Here is an 18,799-nt window from a genome sequence, read left to right as displayed (position 1 = left end):
TACAAGTGGAGCAGTGCTGGAGGTTACAATGTAGAGAAGAACTGAAAAGTTAATAGGGTAGGGGTGTGGACATATGAGTATTTGTTTCTCTCAGTTTTCAAAAGGAGGCTAAAAGCACGCTACTAAATTTCTATATCCTACTTTCAAAACTTTCCAGATATTGAACCTGAGAGATAAATGAAAAATCTGTTGACTTCAAGACAAAATAACAAACTCATGACCTTAGTGGTAGAGGAAAATGAATACTCTCAGCAGTGCTTGATTTCATTTGCTGTATTAACTCATTTCCTCTTCTGTGTTCATTACAAACAGGAAATTAGTTCTATATAATGCCTTTGTAAAGAGTTATATTTTAGGCTTTTGAGTAGAATACCCTATTGCTTTCCCCCCACCAAGGAAAGGATAAAAATCAATGTCACAAAGTTTATTAGCATTTTCTTGCTGTTATCTGTAATCAGACAGCACAGCCATTGATGATGAAGTCCAAAACATCTGCAGGGCACCAGTTAGGGGGAAGCCTTGCCCTAACCCTTTACAGTGGTGCCCTGCAAGACGGAAAACCCGCTAGACAAAAGAAAGGGTTTTCCGTTTTTGAGCTGCTTCGCAAGACGATTTTCCCTATGGGCTTGCTTTGCAAGACGAAAACGTCTTGCAAGTGTTCCGATTCCCCCCCCCGCTTTCCCCCCTTTTTCTAATCCGCTAATAGCCTTTTAGCCGCTAATCCGCTAATCCTTTAATAGCCGCTAAGCCTTTAATAGCCGCTAAACCGCTAATAGCGCTAATCCGCCAAGCTGCTAATAGGGTTGCTTCGCAAGACGAAAAAACCGCTAGACGAAGAGACTCGCGGAACGGATTAATTTCGTCTTGCGAGGCACCACTGTAGTATCATTGTTCTAAGTAATAATAGCACCTTCTCTGATATCTATTGATAATCAAAGACTTGGGTGACAAACAAGATGGACAATGTGGATGGGTTTAGCATTCTGATGCCTAGATAAATCTGGATTACCGTACTTTTCTGTGTATAAGACTATGCATTTTTACTCAAAATTAGGGGTCGTTTTATACAAGGGTAGTGTGCATTGTCGGGATATCGGATTGGTTGCTGCTAGTTGGAGATTGTTATTGGTGGCTGTGGCAAGGGCTGGTGTTGATTGGCTGTCACTGTGGCAATTGGGCAGCCGATGTGTTGCTTTTTTCAGTGTTGGGAGAGAGGATTGGTTGATTTGGCGATGTGTGCGAACGGCATTGTTGGTCTGGTGGGTGAGCGATTTTTTGGCACCCCCCCCAAAAAAGCTCAACAACTCTGCCCCCCCTAAGCTCAACAATTCTGGGCAGTCCTCCCCCCCAAATCACCCCTTTTCTTAATTTTCAGCCCCCCATAATAGGGGGCGTGTTATACACAGAAAAGTACAGTATCTTTAAAGACCAGTTAAGACAAGATAGCTTTGCCCTATGGCTACATCATGAGATTCCTGCTGAGAGGACCTGTAGTAATAATAATAGCTTATCACATGAGTTATATTGCAGTGAAGGCTGTAACTGTGCAAATCTTGTGTCCAGACAGTGAAATGATCACACTTTCACATCGTACAGGTGCTGCAGAAGGCATATTTTATCCTTTTATCCTCAGTGGTAGGGCCTTAGTATTTTTTTCTGTACCCAAGTTATTTGTGTTGCAGTATTCATTGTCCTGTTATTCTGTAATATCTAACTTAAATGTTCTTTTCATCCCTCTTAAGGGACACTGCTATCTGTTATTCCTTCTCCTAAGACAAGTATCTAATTTCTTTTATGCTCGCTTATATTTATAAAATGATTACAGGCCCTACAGATTAATCACTCCTGTTATATTCATTAATCTTGGCAAAAGGTAAATGTCACTTGTGGGTTTGCCAGCAGTAAAGAAAATGATTTTTGCTTACTCTTTCCTTGAGTAGCTCTCTAAGCACAGAAGGAAGCTCACAAGACAGTAATAAATTTGTTTGAAAAACCGACTACAACATTGTCGATACATACTATTGAGCACACTTAGAATGTATCCCCCGCCCTCCCTACTCAGGCAAACAGATAGCAATAAAGCATTTAGACCAGGCATGACCAGACCACTGGTCCTGTTAGCTAGGGATGATGGGAGTTGTAGTCCCAAAACAGCTGGAGGGCCAAGTCATAAATTTAATGCATCCCAAAGAAATAACAACTGCCACATTTGGACCAGGAATGAGACTTAATAGTATCCAGCAGCTGCTCTAGTAGGAAGCTAGCTCTTATGTACCCTTTTAGTCTGTAATATTGTCCCAGAGTCCCTGTAGGAGGCCCCACAATTCATTTCATCTGTGCCATATATCTTATCCTGCAGTACTGCTAGTTGTATCCTTTGGCAATTCTGAATGTGAGCAAATATTCATCCTCTGTCCCATTAACCAGTCAACACCATACCTACCCATTATCTTACAAAATGGAACAGCCACCTAAGATGTTTCTGCTTAAAAGTGAGAATTGTTATTATAGCATTCCCCTATAATAGATTGGTGCTATGTAATGCTTGATATATTTCAGCATAATCCTTTATACTGAAATGCATATAGGTATTTTAAATATATTGTTGAGATTTTGTACTCTATGAAGCTAATAACGTTAAAAACAAATGTACACTGTAAGCCTGCAACTTATGTGGGGGTTACATTCCAGGGATTGCTTCTTAAGCCAAAATTGTGGATAGTCAAAACACATTGGGTTCAATAGCAGCTGGGATTGCCAGAGTCTTTTTTCTCAGATGTCTACCCCCTTTCTGCCCCTTTTGATTTTCTAAAACTGCTTTTTGCCAAGCACGTAAAACTGAATGCGCACAACTTAAATGTGCATAAATTGTGGGCTTACTGTAATTCTGAAGGTTTCGGGAAACTTGATTTCTGGAAAAGGAGAGCAATTGTTTATTGCTGTAAAATATTTAAGGATGCTGCTTATTAGCTATATTTCTTTCTTTTAGAGTGACTGAATTAACTGGATATGAGCCACAGGACCTGATAGAGAAAACTCTCTACCACCATGTGCATGGATGTGATGTATTTCATTTACGATATGCTCACCATCTTTGTAAGTAATGGAAAACAAGTAAAATAATTTTGTAATGATGTTGATGTGAGTTATTCACAGTATAAGTGCTGGGAAACTATGACTAGGCACAGCTTTCCTAGTAAAAAACTCACATGTAAAATGGTAATGTATTCTCTACACCTGGGTTTCATATTAATTCATTGGCGTAACTTTTTAATATGTGAAGCTGCTGGAAGAAATTTTGAAGGCAAAGTAAATTGATGAATCAGAGATAATTCATATCCATATTCTTCAAGTTAAGAAAATGTGAGCTAGTGCTGGAAGAAGACGAAGTGACTGACAGTTTGTTACAGCTGTTGCTCCAATACTAGTAGATTTCCTAAAGAACTTCATTATCAACATGCCAAGCTATCAGGATGACTAGGGTAGGAATTATATTTGTGCACAATTCTCTGGATTTCATGTGTATTACAGATTAGGCAACTCCTTTTTAATCATAATGAATTTCTTTGGTATTCTGACAGTGCAGTAGTGACAGAATTCACGTGTTCAAAGGCTGCCTGGATAAATTTAATAAATAGCAACAACAAATAATTCACACTTTTTAGACAAGCCTGAGAACTTTTATTTTGAAGTTAAAGCAGCGTTTTGGAGCTCTGCATTGATTTCCCACCAAATATTGTCCTCTCACAACTGTTTACAGCACCTTTGGGAGCAAATGGCTGCTGTGGAAGGCAGTAACATTTATAATGGAAATTGGGTATGTTGTTTGGCTCTGAGTAATAAATGTAAAGAACCTTCAGGCACCGGCTATCTTAGCTGAACTAATCTATAGTAAGAGAATCCAAATTCTCTTCAGGGCATGCATATCGACTTAATAGAGATGTTTTAATTTTCTGAAAAAATACATGCATCAGGAAGCTTGGGAAGTGGTCTGTGAGGAAAGAACTCTAGGTTAAAGCTAGACAACTGTACAACTAGTTCCGTGTATTGAGCAGGACTTCTGCTTGTTCCCAAAACTGTGGTGCCCCGTTTCTCTGCTCATGGAAGTGGTTGCAGGATCGCGAGCAACCACTATTTTTCAATAAGCTGCTAAAATATAAAGTCATGCTTTAAAGTTAAACAGCCTGGCTTGTTTGGAAGCCATTAACCATAGTTTCCTGCTTCAGTTGTAACAGGAAGCTATAGTTAACTGCAAATTTCCTGTCTTGCACAAAGAGAGGAGCAGAGTAGCGACATACAGGTGTATGAGGCTCATTCATACCTCAGCTTATTAAGCCAAGATATGATTGTCAGAAAGCAGCCACTGAGAAAGTATAGTCCAAAATGTTCTTTCTCCCTATCACTTCATTCTTAAATCTACAGTCAATATGGGATGTTAAGAAAAGGATATACAAGAAGGCAGAAGGCAGAACACGTTTTGGTTTGAGATTTTGTATTACAGCTATAAGAGAATTGGATAAACTTTTAATTAGGCAAGAGTCCAGGAGTACAAGAAAGCACAAACGAAGGCTCAAATGAGTTTTTAGCCTGCAATTCTATACACGTTTAGTGGGACTTCTGAGCAGACGTATCTAGGATTGTGTTTTATTTATTGGATTTTGTATTAGATAAGACCTGTATTAAGAGAACATTCAGTCACAATAACCGAAATATTGCCCTTGCTTGAAAGTTCAATTATAAGGGTAAAATGCTCTTTTTAAAAAACAAATAAACCAAAGTAGAATGGTATGGCCTGAAAATCAATGATGTAACAAAGTTTCTTAAGCCAAGCAGGTCTGGGTCAATGTCTGAATAGAAGGTCACCTGGGAGCCTTAAATATGCCACCTCAAGTTTCATGGAGGAAAGGCAGAGTATGAGTATAATTAAATTCCTTTCATGTTATGTTTTATAGTGTTGGTGAAAGGACAAGTCACAACCAAGTACTATCGGTTGCTGTCAAAGAACAGTGGCTGGGTTTGGGTCCAGAGCTATGCCACGATTGTACACAACAGCCGCTCATCACGACCTCACTGCATAGTGAGTGTTAATTATGTCCTAACGTAAGTCCATATTTCCTACCATTGTATACCACATTCATTTTATTCAGTGTCTCATGTTGATAACTTTATCTGATTCTTCCATCCTGATTTCCACTTTGTTACTTTAAAATGTTGATCACCGATATATATATATTTGTTGTGCTTTATAATACTCTATCAGGTTTTAGTAAGGTATACATCATTTCCTGGGGGGGGGGGGAAGTATTTTGGTATGGCCAACTCACTTCTGGGCTTCAATCTCACAGCTGAAGACTGTGTTTTAGACAACCAATCTAAAACTAAAAGAATGACTACATTTCAAATAACATAAAATGACATTATTGAAAACCTTTCTTGAAGTCCGTCTACCAGGGCCACGGATGTTTTGCTGCCTGACACAAGGTAGAAGAGGGCACATCCCTTTCCATGTACAGAGGTTGCCTGAACTAGAAATTAAATCTTATTTCAACACTGGCAATTGTACAGCATCTTTCGCTGCACATCAAGGGAGCAGTCTACCTTAGGAGGCACAATGCAGGCTGCATTGCACTCACGTAATTCTATTCTGCATCAGAGAGGCACAGCTGGGGTAGGGATCAGGGGGCAATGCTGCTACTGCCTTCCTGCACTCCAGCATCTGCCACCTGAGATGTCCACCTTGCTCTGCCTAATGGTAGGGCTGGTCCTGCTCTAATCCTACACTGTGACATATTAATGAACTAAAATGGCATTGGGATAAATGCAGCTCTTTTAGAGAAAATGCAGGTGCAGATCAGCTGATGACAAAAAAACAACTCCAGAAAACTAATTAAACAAAAAAACAACCTAAGGAGATAACCATTCTTATGACACGGAGGCAGACTATTACTTTAGGATGGAGAAGGGCAGCCATTTTTCAAATATATTATTAACTATTTATGGGTTCAACTGCACAACTATGAACAAATGACAGGTTGAGAGTGTATATCAAATAACTGCTTACATACACAGTATTATAGAGGCAGTTGAATGAAAGCTTTGAAAGTATGAGAGGTGGCCCAGTTACTCCTCTCTGACAGTGTCTGGAGTTCAAGTGTCCTGAATTGAACTCCTAAACTAGCTTCACCGCTACCAACACTTCCTATCATTTCTTTGTGCATTAAGGATTCAGTTTTAATAGTCCAGTGACTGTGGCATGTCTGGTATTATTTTTTGAAGCTTTCTTTATGCCAGGGTTGGAGAACCTTTTTTCAGTGTGAGGGAAACATACACTCAGGGTTACCTTTACAGGGGTTATGTGCCAGCAGGGGGCAAGGCTGGAGGCAAAAGTAGATAGAGCAAAGGGTGTGATTTTTACCTTGTGTGCACCTGGAATGCAGCCTGCTGTACACGTGTGTATACACGCACAGTTTCCATCTAGGCATCTGAGAGATACTATCATAGTTCAAGGAAACAGTACAGCTAGGCAAGAGCATTCAAGGAGCGTTGGGTGATGCATGGCTTGCAGAGTCCCAAGGGCGAGCTAGAGAGGCCCAAAGGATCACATTGGCACCTTAGGCCTGAGGTTCTCCCCCCGCCCCAATTTAAATGCTTGGGGGCACCTAAATGAGGAGAAAGACGCAAATGGACCATTCCTCTGTTGCAATGCTGTTGTTGTTTTTTCAGAGATATAGAATATAAGGAACTCCCATTATCATTGGACCAGGTCACCATTTCTAAATCACAGTTTCCATGCAGAAACTCAGCGTCTACCTCACAAGAAACAAGAAAAGCAACAAAACCTAGAAGTAATAAAATGAAGACAAAACTCAGAACAACGCCATATCCACAACAGGTAGTAGTTTTTCCCTCTATCAACATTTCATGCTAAAAGTGTGTGGCAACCTATCTGCAACAGTAGCTGTGAATAGTCACTGGAATTTCCTGCAATTCAAAATATCATAAATTCTGTTCCTTTTAATAGCCTGATCCTACAAATTGCTGCTTGGGGTACTGAGTACTGCAAGTTTAGAGCATCAAGAATATGAACTGTTGCAGCAATACAGTATCACTTGTGGTTGAATTATTTCAACCAATTCAGGGAACTACAGTGGTGCAACAGCTAGTTGTACAGCAGCATTCACCCTTTTGACAGATGCAACAGTTTGCTTAGAAAGCCACCAAGATCGTACAAAATGGCCAGAAAGGAGATAATACATGACCAGGTCCAGAAAGGTGCTCAGGGTGAGTGTTAACAATAGATACAAGAACAAGACTAAGGTAGAGTGCAGGGACGAAGAATAAAATAAGGTTGAACTGTCCATCCAAAGATCTGCCAGCTTCAGGACTGGTGTAGTTTCCTCCCTAGTTTGGGAGTATATAATTTGGATACTGCATTTCGGAGAGACTTGCAGTCTTCTTTTCCTGATTGGATTTGGAGCAGAAGCCATCTTTGCCTTGAGGACCACCATACCAGCAATGTGCAAAGTCTTGCTTTTAGGGAATGTTTAAAATGACTGACAGAAGAGCATTCCCAGCAGTGCTGTGCAAAGCCTTTGTGCCAGTCATTAGGAAACTTCCCTTGGAGCAAGGCTGCTCACATTGCTGGTTAGCTGACCCTCATGTCAAAGCTAGCTCTCACCTCTTTCTGAGCAATTTTCTAAGTGTAAGATGGAAAAAAGGGGCAGGCAAATGTTTGAGTGGATAAACTTGTAGGCACTTGGAAAAAAGCAAATAAGAAATTGGACAGCCTGATTTGAAATACGGAGGTAGGGGTGACCTTGAGCTTTCAATCCAAAGCAACATAAGTGTGTCAGATCAAGAACAAGCCAATGGGAAGCAGATGTTCCCACCTCAGTGCAGGGGGGCACGACATCAGGTCCCCCAGACCTCTTTGTGGCCCTCAGAAATCTTGCCAGCTAAACAGAATATGTGAAATCATTTTAAAGTGTTTCCAAGCATGTGCAGAATGCCTCCCTCCCTCACCACTGAAGCTATAGCTTGTCCATCACACATAGGATTAAGGAGCAGAGCTTCCAGAAAAATGCCAGAAAGGCTTGCGCTCCAGTTCCTCTCTTTAGAAATTAAGTGCTGCCAACTTCTCTTAGTTTATATGAACTGGTGTGACTGCAGTTCAAGGTGGTACTTGGCTGCAGTGCACTCTGTTAGTCTGTTATACTGACAGATTTCAGAGTCAGCTATTAAACACTTTTCTTTCTTTTTATTTGCTTTTTCAGCAATACAGCTCCTTCCAGACAGACAAACTGGAATGTGGCCAGGTTGGAAGCTGGAGATCCAACTCCACAGCAAATTCTGCCACCATCCAAGAACAAGCCTTCCATTCAGAAAACAGCGAACTTTTATACACCCCATCGTACAGCTTACCTTTCTCTTACCATTATGGACACTTCCCTGTAGACCCTCATGTATTCAGTAGCAAAAAACAAATGCTGCCTTCTAAATTTGGGCAATCTCAAGGAACACCTTGCGAAGTAGCTCGATTTTTCTTAAGTACTTTGCAGACAAGTGGAGAGTGCCAGTGGCACTATGCCAATTCTCTTGTTCCAGGAGGCAGTCAGTCACCATCGAAAAGTCCTTCTGATCAGTCAGCAAGCAGTGTACGCCATAATCTCTTACAGAGTTATGAAGGTGTGTATTAAATGAACAAATCTGAAGCTCTATTATACCCAGGAAAAATTCATACATGTTAAATATTTTTCAAATATTAAACGTGTGTAGTGGGTAAAGCTATTTTAAACCCTTAAGAAAAAGAGGCTGATGAGTTGTTAAGGAAAGGGCTGAAAATAGTTGCAACTTACATTTACACTTTAATTTTGCTCCTGAATTGTTCATATTTCTTTCTGAACATAATGCAATAATAATAGTTAAGATGCAAATCTGATTGATAACTAAAATTACCCCAATTCTGTTGCAAAGAATTTAACAAGAAGCCTAAATTCAGTTTTCTTAGGTCTCCTAGATTTTCTTAGGGTGTATTCATACAACACACTTTTGATTGTGTAGCCCTGCTACTACAAGCTTACTGACAATCCTATATATTGTAGACCTCACACTAGAGTTCATGGGGCTACATCAGGGCAGACAACTGGGCCACATTGTCCTCACAATATTGTTGTTTTGTCAGATAATCAGATCTGAAAAGAAAGAGTTTTTGTGGGTACAATACTGATCACAATAGCAACTTTTCTTTAGGGAGCATATTTTGGAGTGTTCCACAGGTAGCACAAACAAGCCTTATAAATCAAATGGAAAGCATTTTCATGTATTACATCTGATTATGTTGCCCGTTTATGAAGGTATGTATCCAAAGTAAAAAAATAAAACTCAAAATTGTTTACAAAAATTACATTTTTAAATAGTTCCAATAATGCTCCAGTTGTCTCAGAAGGTAATTAGCTATAATTTAGAGTTTCTAAGAACCTGCTTTAACTCCCATCTTGCAATTTGGCATGGAGAAGGAATGGATAAGTTATTCCTTCCCCCCTCCTGATTCTATTTGGAATGCAGCTACTTGCTAATTTGCACAAAGGCTTTAAAGCAAGCTCAAAAACAGCATTAAACGAATGTCCCCAATCTAAATAGACTTTACTGTATGTTCAAACTACACTTTGTTGCTTGAACTGCTTTCATTAAATAACTTTATTTTTCTTTCTTTCAAAGTGCCACTACCAAACAGAAGATATAGCCAAGACAGTACATCTGACAGCTTTGCAAGCTGTGCCACCCTAGCAGCAAATAGCAGATATAAAGAAGAGAGCTATGATTCCACCATTATAAAGCACAGCAACAAAATGGAAAGCCGAATATATCCAGCACATCATCATCTCATTAAAGAAGAAAATAAGCTAGTTTTCAATAGAGGTGTACAAGAAAAAAACAACTTAAGTGAAAAGCCCTTTTCGAACTCCTTAGCCAACTCTTTCTTGTCAAAATCTGAATGTTTCCAAACTAAATCTATTGGACAATTAAATCACCTTCTCCCAGTTCCAACAGTATATGAACAAACAAGAAGAATTTGTATGAAAGAACCAAAATTTGAGCACATTGCCCATCATGCTGCAAATCTAGGTGAGCTGGAACCTGATGACAGAATGACCGGAAAGTTTGATCATGACTCTGAAAACGATCACACTGTGGATGTTAGGCATGCAGGGCAAGTTCCATTTGTACTTCTCAACTACCACCGGGTTTTAGCCAAACATGGTACATTTCAAACTTCTTCGTGTACTGCCACAGGACATGTAGCAGAGAATTATGGACACAGTTCTGAGGAAGTAAATATGTTTTACAAAAACCAAAGTCCTTCATCAGCCTCTTCCCCTGAGGCTCACAAGGAGCCTGCACTTCCCCATTATATTGGAACATCTGTAATAATAGCCAATGGAAGGTGACAGTAATAGAAAGCTGTGGTTTATAAAATAAATAAATAAACTGGAATAGTTCCCCTGAAGCATGAGGATACATGGTTGCACTTAGTGAGCATGGTTTAAAATCAGTGGGACAAACTTGCATGCATTCTTGGCAAGCCATGTGTAACAGTACCTTTAAGGTCAAGGGGAAAAAATTACCGGTAGCTTCAGTGCTTTGTTGTTCCAGATTAATCTCTGCAGTTGACTCTGCTAGTAAGAAGCCATGTAACAGATCATATTTTTGTTATTTTTACAGTATATAAGTTAAATTATAAGAGTTTATGTGCTGATACATAGAGTGACTTTGTTTTCTTAAAAAATACAATCCCTCAATTATTTGAAAGTTATAGATCACTTAACAAACAGACAGTCTGGTATGAGACAGTAGTTACCAGTTATTTGTGATAGTCTCTGTTTAACTGCCGTCCAATGCATTACCTTGGGGACATGCATTTAGGATTTCAATCCCTGAAATTAAACCATTTTTTTAAAATTCATGTGGCTTGGATATATATTACTCAAGGCAGTATAGAATTGCCAGGCTGCATGGCTACTATGCATCTTTAGAAAATGAAAATCTACTTGCCCAATAAGCTTGGAGATTACTACCAAAGAGCTGGTGATTGTTACATTGTAGAGGGGGGGAAATCAAATCGTCTATTTGAAAACGAAAGACAAAGGTTTTCACTGTTTCAAATACACTTTCCATTTAGAATATATCCAAAACTGTATTTGTTGCCAGCCAAAGAGGAGTGAAGTTGCATTCTCTTCATTTTGCTCTGTCAACCAGACTTCAAATCTTTTCTGTTTGGTGGACTTACGTTTTTAGCCCAGCCAGTTTTAGCAACTTTTATGGTTAAGATATGATAAAATACATTCACCAACTGCACTAATGATTAGATGAGAATTCTCAGGCACTTACATTTTATTTTGCATTTTTTGTAGAGCACGTAGTATATTCATCTTTGGCTTTGTAATGTTTAATCTGGAAGGTGAGGCAACTCAAGTACCTGCAAAGATTTAATACGATAAATATATAGCTCTCCTGTGTTCCAGTTTTCTGTGGGTGCTTTAATAAAATCATAAGCAATAGCACAAAAGGATACACACGCAAAGTTGTTCATGCTATCCAGTTAAATGGGGGAAGCTCTTGTGTACATGTGGTGGGTGTGTATACACGTGAAGGTTGTTTTGCACACTAGGAGTTACTAGAATGTGGTTGTCATTTCAACATAACTAATAAACCATTTATCATCTTACTCTATCACAGAACAGAAGGCACCCTAATATGTAAAAAGCTTATGTATAAAAATGGTTGGCATTAAAGAACATTAACACTGGAGTCAGATGTATATTTTAATTTGACTAGTTTTTCTTAGCTTTGCTGAACTCTGAGCTACATCAAAAACTTCTAAAATGTCCTTCAGACAAGTGAAGTTTTCATTAGAAGCATGGAAGAACTGTGCCCCCAGGAAGCAAATAACAGTTTTGCCGTTGTTTTGAGTATAGACAGAACCAATTTAAGAATATTTCTCCAAGAAATAATATATAATTTAACTTGTGCAATATGGAAACAGCTTTGATTGCACCTTTTCAAATCTCAACTAAGTGGAAAGGTAATGACATTTTCTTAAACTATTTTTCTGCATTTAGACGCAGCAATACAATCCATTTCCTTGTCTAATTTTATAAGGCTATTTGTTACTGTAAGGAAATAAGCTTTTTAAAAGTGATCGGTTGTGCTCAGTATTGCCCTAATTAAAGTTAACCATTGTGAGCATGCACATTTTTAAGTAGTGCCAAAGCAGTGTACATTAGAATTCAGACTTAGCCTGTGCCTTGAGTTGAAGCCAATAGTTCCCAAAGTGTAGAAATACGCTTCTCCCATAGGTGCTTGGCACCTTGCCTTCAGCCCATTGTTCACCATGACTAATATGTTTCATCTCTAGTGCTTTATGGGGTACTGGGTCATCCTTCTTTATTGCACATGTTTGTTTGTTTGTTTGTTTGAATGAATGGCCTTGTTCATTCCCTCTTGTGATTGATCTTTCAGGCTGAGAAAAAAAAGTGTGTGCTTCCAGGTGAACTGACTACCATTCTTTGGTCATAGTTACATTTGGATAAATGCTTAGAGTATTTTATAAATTGGAAGGCTCAAAACTGCATTATTTTGAATGGTTTTTAAGATAAAGGGAACTTCACATTTACAGTTTGGGCTCTAGCCTCATCTTTGTAATATTCACCACACTGCACTAAGAGGTGTCTGACACAACCTTTGCACAGTGCTAATTGTTGTAGAACATATTTCAATACCTTGACTACAAAAAACTGCTGCTTGGTGGTGTGTCTTCTAAGTGTTAAGAACATGCATAAATTATCTGGGCAACAAACTTGCCAGAGACTTAATTTTATAGTTAAATTGGACTAATGTACTTAACAGGATGGAAGTGAACTTTCCCCCCTAACAGCCAAACAAAAATATCCTCCCAGATGCCCAAGGTAAATTCTGTGAACGTTGATACCTTTTCTGATGTAACTGATATTGCTGAAAACATCAGCAGCACCCTTAGCTTGTCTTCATAGAAAGGAGCTTTTGTGAATGATCTTATCATGATGTCATTACACAATTATATTGCCAGATGCAAGTTTGTTTACAGTCTTTCAAAGTGTTCATGCAGATGTAATCCTGACAGAATACATTTATGCCAAATAACATTTGTTTATTTTGCTACGTGAAAAAATGTATTCCCCAATGAGATACAGGCAATTAGCTAACTCATAAAAAGAAATCTGATACACAGCTGCAGTGTAGCATACTTACTTTATTTTCTTCAGAGTGACTGTATATATGCTAAGCCTCTTTCACTTTGTAAGAAAGAAAATATTTCTGAAAAGTACACTTTTTAAACTGTTCAATTGCCCGGTGTCACTTAGGTAATGCTGTTGACGATAAGCAGTTTCAAATAATTAACAACCTGCCACTATCACAATGTATAAATTACCTTAGGCATTTTGAAGTCCTATCCACAGAGAGGACTCAAGGATGCACATGCCTGCTCTGGCCCTTCGCTTCTGATCTTCCTGGGAAGACCTGAAGAGGACTTGCAAGCACATTTTTGTTTATGAGCTTACAGTGCTCCCTGCAATCAGGCTTCCTAAGAATTGGAACCCTTTTCAGCTCAATGTACTTACAGTCCCTCTGCAGACCTTCCCAGTCATGAGGGGTGAGGCTGTCATATGCAGCCCTTCCCTCTCACGATGGATAAAACTTTAAAAATCCTGAATAGTACTTGAAAACTGGATGTATCATTTACATGCAATGGAAGTACAGAGAGTGGGACACCCACTTTTTTCTTTGCCATTTCTCTTCTTGATTATGAACTATAATTAATGAACTATAATTACCTATCACCAGTGCTTTTTTTTCTAAAAAAATGTTTAGGGGTACTCCCATTTTGACTCAAGAAAATCACCATTTTATAGTTCAAATTGTGGAAAATAAATACAGTAAATGAAGAAAAGTACAAAGATTCACAAAATGTTTAGGGGTATGTGTACCACTGTGTCCCCCCAGAAAAAAGCCTATCACTGTACTTTGCAGGGTTCTATACACTTTGTAAGAAATGGTAAAAAATGGAGTTGGGGAATGTAACCCTCAGTTTTGTATCTTATGAGTAGAAATGCCACACACACCTAGTACAAACTGCTCTGCTGAGTACAATTGTGTAGATTTCCCTCGCATCAATCTACTTTGGTTAAAAAGCTCAACTTTGCAGCAACAAACCAGTGAATAATTTTAAGATGCATAATCCTATGCATGTTTACTCAGAAAGTGAGTCTAGCTATGTTTAGTGGGGCTTGCTCACTAGTAAATAGGTTTAGGATTTGAACTTCACATTCATAAGTAAAGGACAGCATTGAATGCATTAATAAAATTCCTACTATAATTTTACTTGTCCAAAATCACGATACAGTTTTTTGAGCTAGTTTCTTGAGAGAAAACTCTTCTGTTTGTTCCTCTACTGGAACATTAGATTTTGCTTTTTTATGATGCAAAAATAAATTATTTGACAAAAGTATGTGGAAAAAGAAATACATACACATCCTACTATTGCTTAGGATTATATATCTATTCCCTTAAATTGTAAAGCTTTTGCTTATTTATTACATAAGACTATGTTAAATAAAATACTGTAGACAAAGGAATAATGGACTTCTATTATTTGCTTGGTTTTAGAAGTACAGTACAAATAATGTGTATTTATAAAATACGTTTAATGTTTATTGTATTTTAATATTACACTGACCAATTTAGGTAATTCAATGAAATGAAATACATCATTTGTTTTCCTCACTGCATAGCAGTTCTAGAAACAGACAAAATGTTAGGGCTTATTCAGAACTTTTGAATGTAATTCTATTGATACTTAATTAAATGCTCCCCCCACCGCACTTATTCCCATCCTCAACTCAAGCTATGATGGAATGAAGTTGTATTAAGTATAAAAAATGAAGCCATGTTGGTCTGTGAGAAAAAAAATATGAGTTAGGCAATACCTTTAGGACTAGCCAAAATCTCAAAATAGTGAGCAAGCTGGCCACATGACCCGGAAGCTGTACGCCGGCTCCCTCAACCAATAAAGCGAGATGAGCACCGCAACCCCAGAGTCATTCGTGACTGGACTTAACTGTCAGGGATGCTTTACCTTTAGAATACCCTATTCAGGAGTGGAATCCTAAAACTGGAGAAAGATTCGCTTCTATCACTTGGAAGAAGGGGCTTTGTTATAGGTCTTTCCAACTACTAATAGTAGTCAATTTGCTTTGCATTGACTTCTTTGTTTATCTGAGTGCACCACTTAAAAATAATCTCCGGCTTTATAGTTAATATAAAAATTGCCTAGTTTCTCTCTCTTTTTTTTAAAAAAATAATTTTTATTAACAAACCAATCAAATCACATTAGTTCCAAATTACAGAGCCAAATTTTAAATTTTTGTTGGGGGTACCCATGCTTCGAGGTCAGAAAGGGATCCAATCGTCTCTATTGCTGCTGCTTTGATGTTCAAAAATTGCCTAGTTTCTCAGTATATCTGCTTTCCACCTTACCAAAGTATCTGTTGAATCTAATGATGGAGAAAGGTCTGGGTAACAACTGGACTATATTTTCAGAAATGGGGTTCAACCACTTTACATTTCTTTGTCCCAGCAGTCATAGACACAACTTAACATGCATAGTACCTAGTACAGCCTTATCTATTTAAGTTTGCTAACCCCTTCCACAGTCTATGTTAAGACTGCAGACTCCACAACTTCAACATCAAACAGGTTTTCCCCCTCGTCTCCATTTCTGTTTGTTTAACAACCATCATAAAGGCTTGCTTACCATTTTGCAACATTCAGGTTGGTCCAAATGCTATTGCTGCAGATGGATTTAACACCAAAAGGACTTCCAAACAAAAGATGAAGTTTACTTTTTCCTTGAAAATGCTAGAATGGCAGTCTTTCGTTTTACAAGACTGTGCAGTGCATCTCTGCAACAGTACAAACATTTGACAGTCCCAAGTTTGCTTGTGGGTAGGTGAAGAAGTATCTGGCAAGGCAAAAAAAGAAGAGGAACAAAGTTCTGAGGTAGAAGGAAAGAAGTGCCTACCTTTCTACCGTTCCTGTAATCGCTACTGCAGCAGTCACAAAGGAATTGATCAAGAAGGTGAAATTCTTAGGTGTGTGCTACGGCAGTGCAGGTAAGTCTTTCATGCCAGAATGTTACCAGCTTGCTCCAGAAGTTCCAAATATAAATCTACACATGCGGAGAACAGAAAGGTGAGACTGCACAGAGACTACAAAGAACTGCTATGTCCTGCTTTCCACACGATATATTGTTTAACAGCACTTCTATGGGCAGCTATGCAATGTATAAATATTCCCACCAGCTAGCTTCAAAAATCAGAAATATGCTGAAACAAAACTATTAACTTGCACTTTATAACCCTGTAATCAGTTTAAAAAGAAAAAAATCCCTGCAGAAGGAAAGCATGATCCATAGCATAAACACACCATGCTTTTAAAAAGATAACCGAGGCATAATGACTTGCTAGGACATGTATTCCAAGGTGTTATGGAGGCTTATAGATGACTAATGCCAGTTTATTCTTAGTTCTGAGTACCTATCCTGGTGGAAATTGTGTAATTCTGGAAAGGTCATCAGTTCTGTCTGGATGTAATTCACCTCGTTCTTTTCAAATACTAGCATACCAGAGTTCCTTAAGAAGCCTTACTGTCAATAAATAATCTGTACAGATATTTTCTTAATATGTAATGAGGAGTTTTAAAACTTTGGTCCGGAAGAAAAGCGCATATTGCAAAAAAATATGGGCACCATAATGAAATATTTTTGAAAGCACTTCATCTACAGAACAGTCTGAAAGACGACATCAGCTACACAGTGGAAAAGGTGTTTTACTAACCTGGACATTTTAATAGTATTGCACATTTTCAGAGGGCTACTTCTGGATTCCAGGATGCCTGGCTGGCTCCTCCAGACTCTGTCCAGACACATTTTGCTATGTTATAAAGTCACAAGGACTGTTATGAAATGGTTTTCATACAGAAATGGTGAGTAGTTGCCAAATTTGATGTGGAAAACAATGTGATTACCAGCTGTACACCATGCACACCTTTACTTGTGTATCCTATAGAAATTCCCACAGGCTTTTCTGACTACGACAATTGTGAGTCAGAAAGGCCTTGTTCAACTGTTCTGAAGCAAACAAAAATAAAGTCAGGTATATGACAGTTTACAGTTGATGCTGACACACACACACACACACTTCATTCAAGACAGTATGTTGTCTTGTATGTACAGGGCAGGCCATTCAAAAGCAGAAGTAAAAGTGATATTCCCACCTAATCCACTTGTGCTTCAACATGTCCACACTTCATTACTTTTCATTTACAGAAAGGAAATTAAATGAAAGAATTTTTCCAGTGCAAAAAACTGTAATATGGTTTGAAATAAAACAAACCATATGTTGTTTTTACTTTAACAAAGGTTTACATTCTTTATTATCCAGGTAAGAAAATCTTATGTCTTATTCAAATTTCTACCCCAATTTTCTACCCAATAAATTCAAAGCAGCTTACAAAAAAACATACCATATATATAAACTACAAAATAATTCAATAATAATTCAAGAAGTAACAGTATAAATATATAGCAAGATAAAATAATAATAATAGGCCAAGCAATTAGTCTAGTACGAAATACCAGTAGAAGCAAACAGCTCTGCAAAATGCAAGCCATAGGAGGCATTCCAGGTCTAAGTATCAGCACAGAAAAGGCCTTGTCTCTGATGCCCACCCATCATCTAATTATAATGGGGCACAGAGCAGGGTGTCTGTTGTTGATCTTAAGCTACAAGTAGGCTCATGTGGGAGAGGACAAGCTTCTTTAGTTCTTTAAAGGTTGAAACCAACACTTTGAATTTGGCTTGGAAACAAATTGGTAACCAGTATGAGTAGGGTAAAGGTAAAGGTAAAGGTACCCCTGCCTGTACAGGCCAGACGTGTCCGACTCTAGGGTTGTGTGCCCATCTCACTTAAGAGGCCGGGGGCCAGCGCTGTCCGCAGACACTTCCGGGTCACATGGCCAGCGTGACGAAGCTGCTCTGGCGAGCCGGCACCAGCGCAGCACACGGAAACGCCGTTTACCTTCCTGCTATAAAGCGGTACCTATTTATCTACTTGCACTTAGGGGTGCTTTCGAGCTGCTAGGTGGGCAGGAGCTGGGACCGAAGACGGGAGCTCACCCCGCCGCTGGGATTTGAACCGCCGACCATGCGATCGGCAAGTCCTAGGCACTGAGGTTTTACCCACAGCGCCACCCGCGTCCCTATGAGTAGGGTAGTTCTAAGCTATAAAGCCCAACTAAAACTCTAGCAGATGGAGCTTGGCCCAACTATTTTCAAAGGTAGCGCTATGTAGATTGCATTATTGTTATCTAATCTAGATATAATTTTTTGATTAACAGGTATTTTTGCTGTTTTTTCCAAAAAGAAACAAATATAGTCAAACAATACAAAATCAAGTTTAATAAATCAATAAAATGTGTTCTGTGCATACATGAAACAGGGAGGAGCGGAAGAAGGGGAAGATCCAGACCAACCACATGCTCAGTCATTCAGGCAAACAGAAGTCAACACCAGCAGAGAACTGTCCATCTTTCACACTGTTATGGAAGGTCACCTTGTATAACTAAGGCATGAACGACAAAGGCCAGAACAAGCTTCACTAGGAAAAGGAGCAGCAGGCACACCACCTAAAGCTAGTAAAAAAC

General features: G+C 38.7%; 1 protein-coding gene and 1 long non-coding RNA gene across 4 annotated transcripts in view; one reads left to right on the top strand and one right to left on the bottom strand.

Annotated features, from left to right (window-relative positions):
- The window catches only part of SIM2 (SIM bHLH transcription factor 2), a 57,880-nt gene extending 46,072 nt beyond the window's left edge, over positions 1–11,808 (top strand). For all 3 annotated transcript variants that reach the window (XM_081198749.1, XM_081198750.1, XM_081198751.1), the window contains 5 exons: positions 2,990–3,096; positions 4,953–5,100; positions 6,724–6,892; positions 8,274–8,685; positions 9,718–11,808. In XM_081198749.1, coding sequence (XP_081054875.1) covers positions 2,990–3,096; positions 4,953–5,100; positions 6,724–6,892; positions 8,274–8,685; positions 9,718–10,448 — 1,567 coding nt within the window. In that variant the 3' untranslated portion in view covers positions 10,449–11,808. The remainder of the gene's footprint in view (positions 1–2,989; positions 3,097–4,952; positions 5,101–6,723; positions 6,893–8,273; positions 8,686–9,717) is intronic.
- On the bottom strand, positions 10,959–17,029 carry LOC308589613. Its single transcript, XR_014009400.1, has 3 exons — positions 16,932–17,029; positions 16,118–16,264; positions 10,959–13,152 (listed from the first exon to the last, which is right to left on the bottom strand). It is a non-coding gene; the product is annotated as an uncharacterized lncRNA (long non-coding RNA).
- Between the last annotated feature and the right edge of the window lie 1,770 nt (positions 17,030–18,799).

This window comes from Podarcis bocagei, assembly GCF_964188305.1.
Source record: "Podarcis bocagei genome assembly, chromosome: 6".
In the NCBI taxonomy this organism is placed as follows: domain Eukaryota; kingdom Metazoa; phylum Chordata; class Lepidosauria; order Squamata; family Lacertidae; genus Podarcis; species Podarcis bocagei.
The sequence above is the reverse complement of the archived record's forward strand: the minus strand, read 5'-3'. Positions and strand labels throughout refer to the sequence as shown.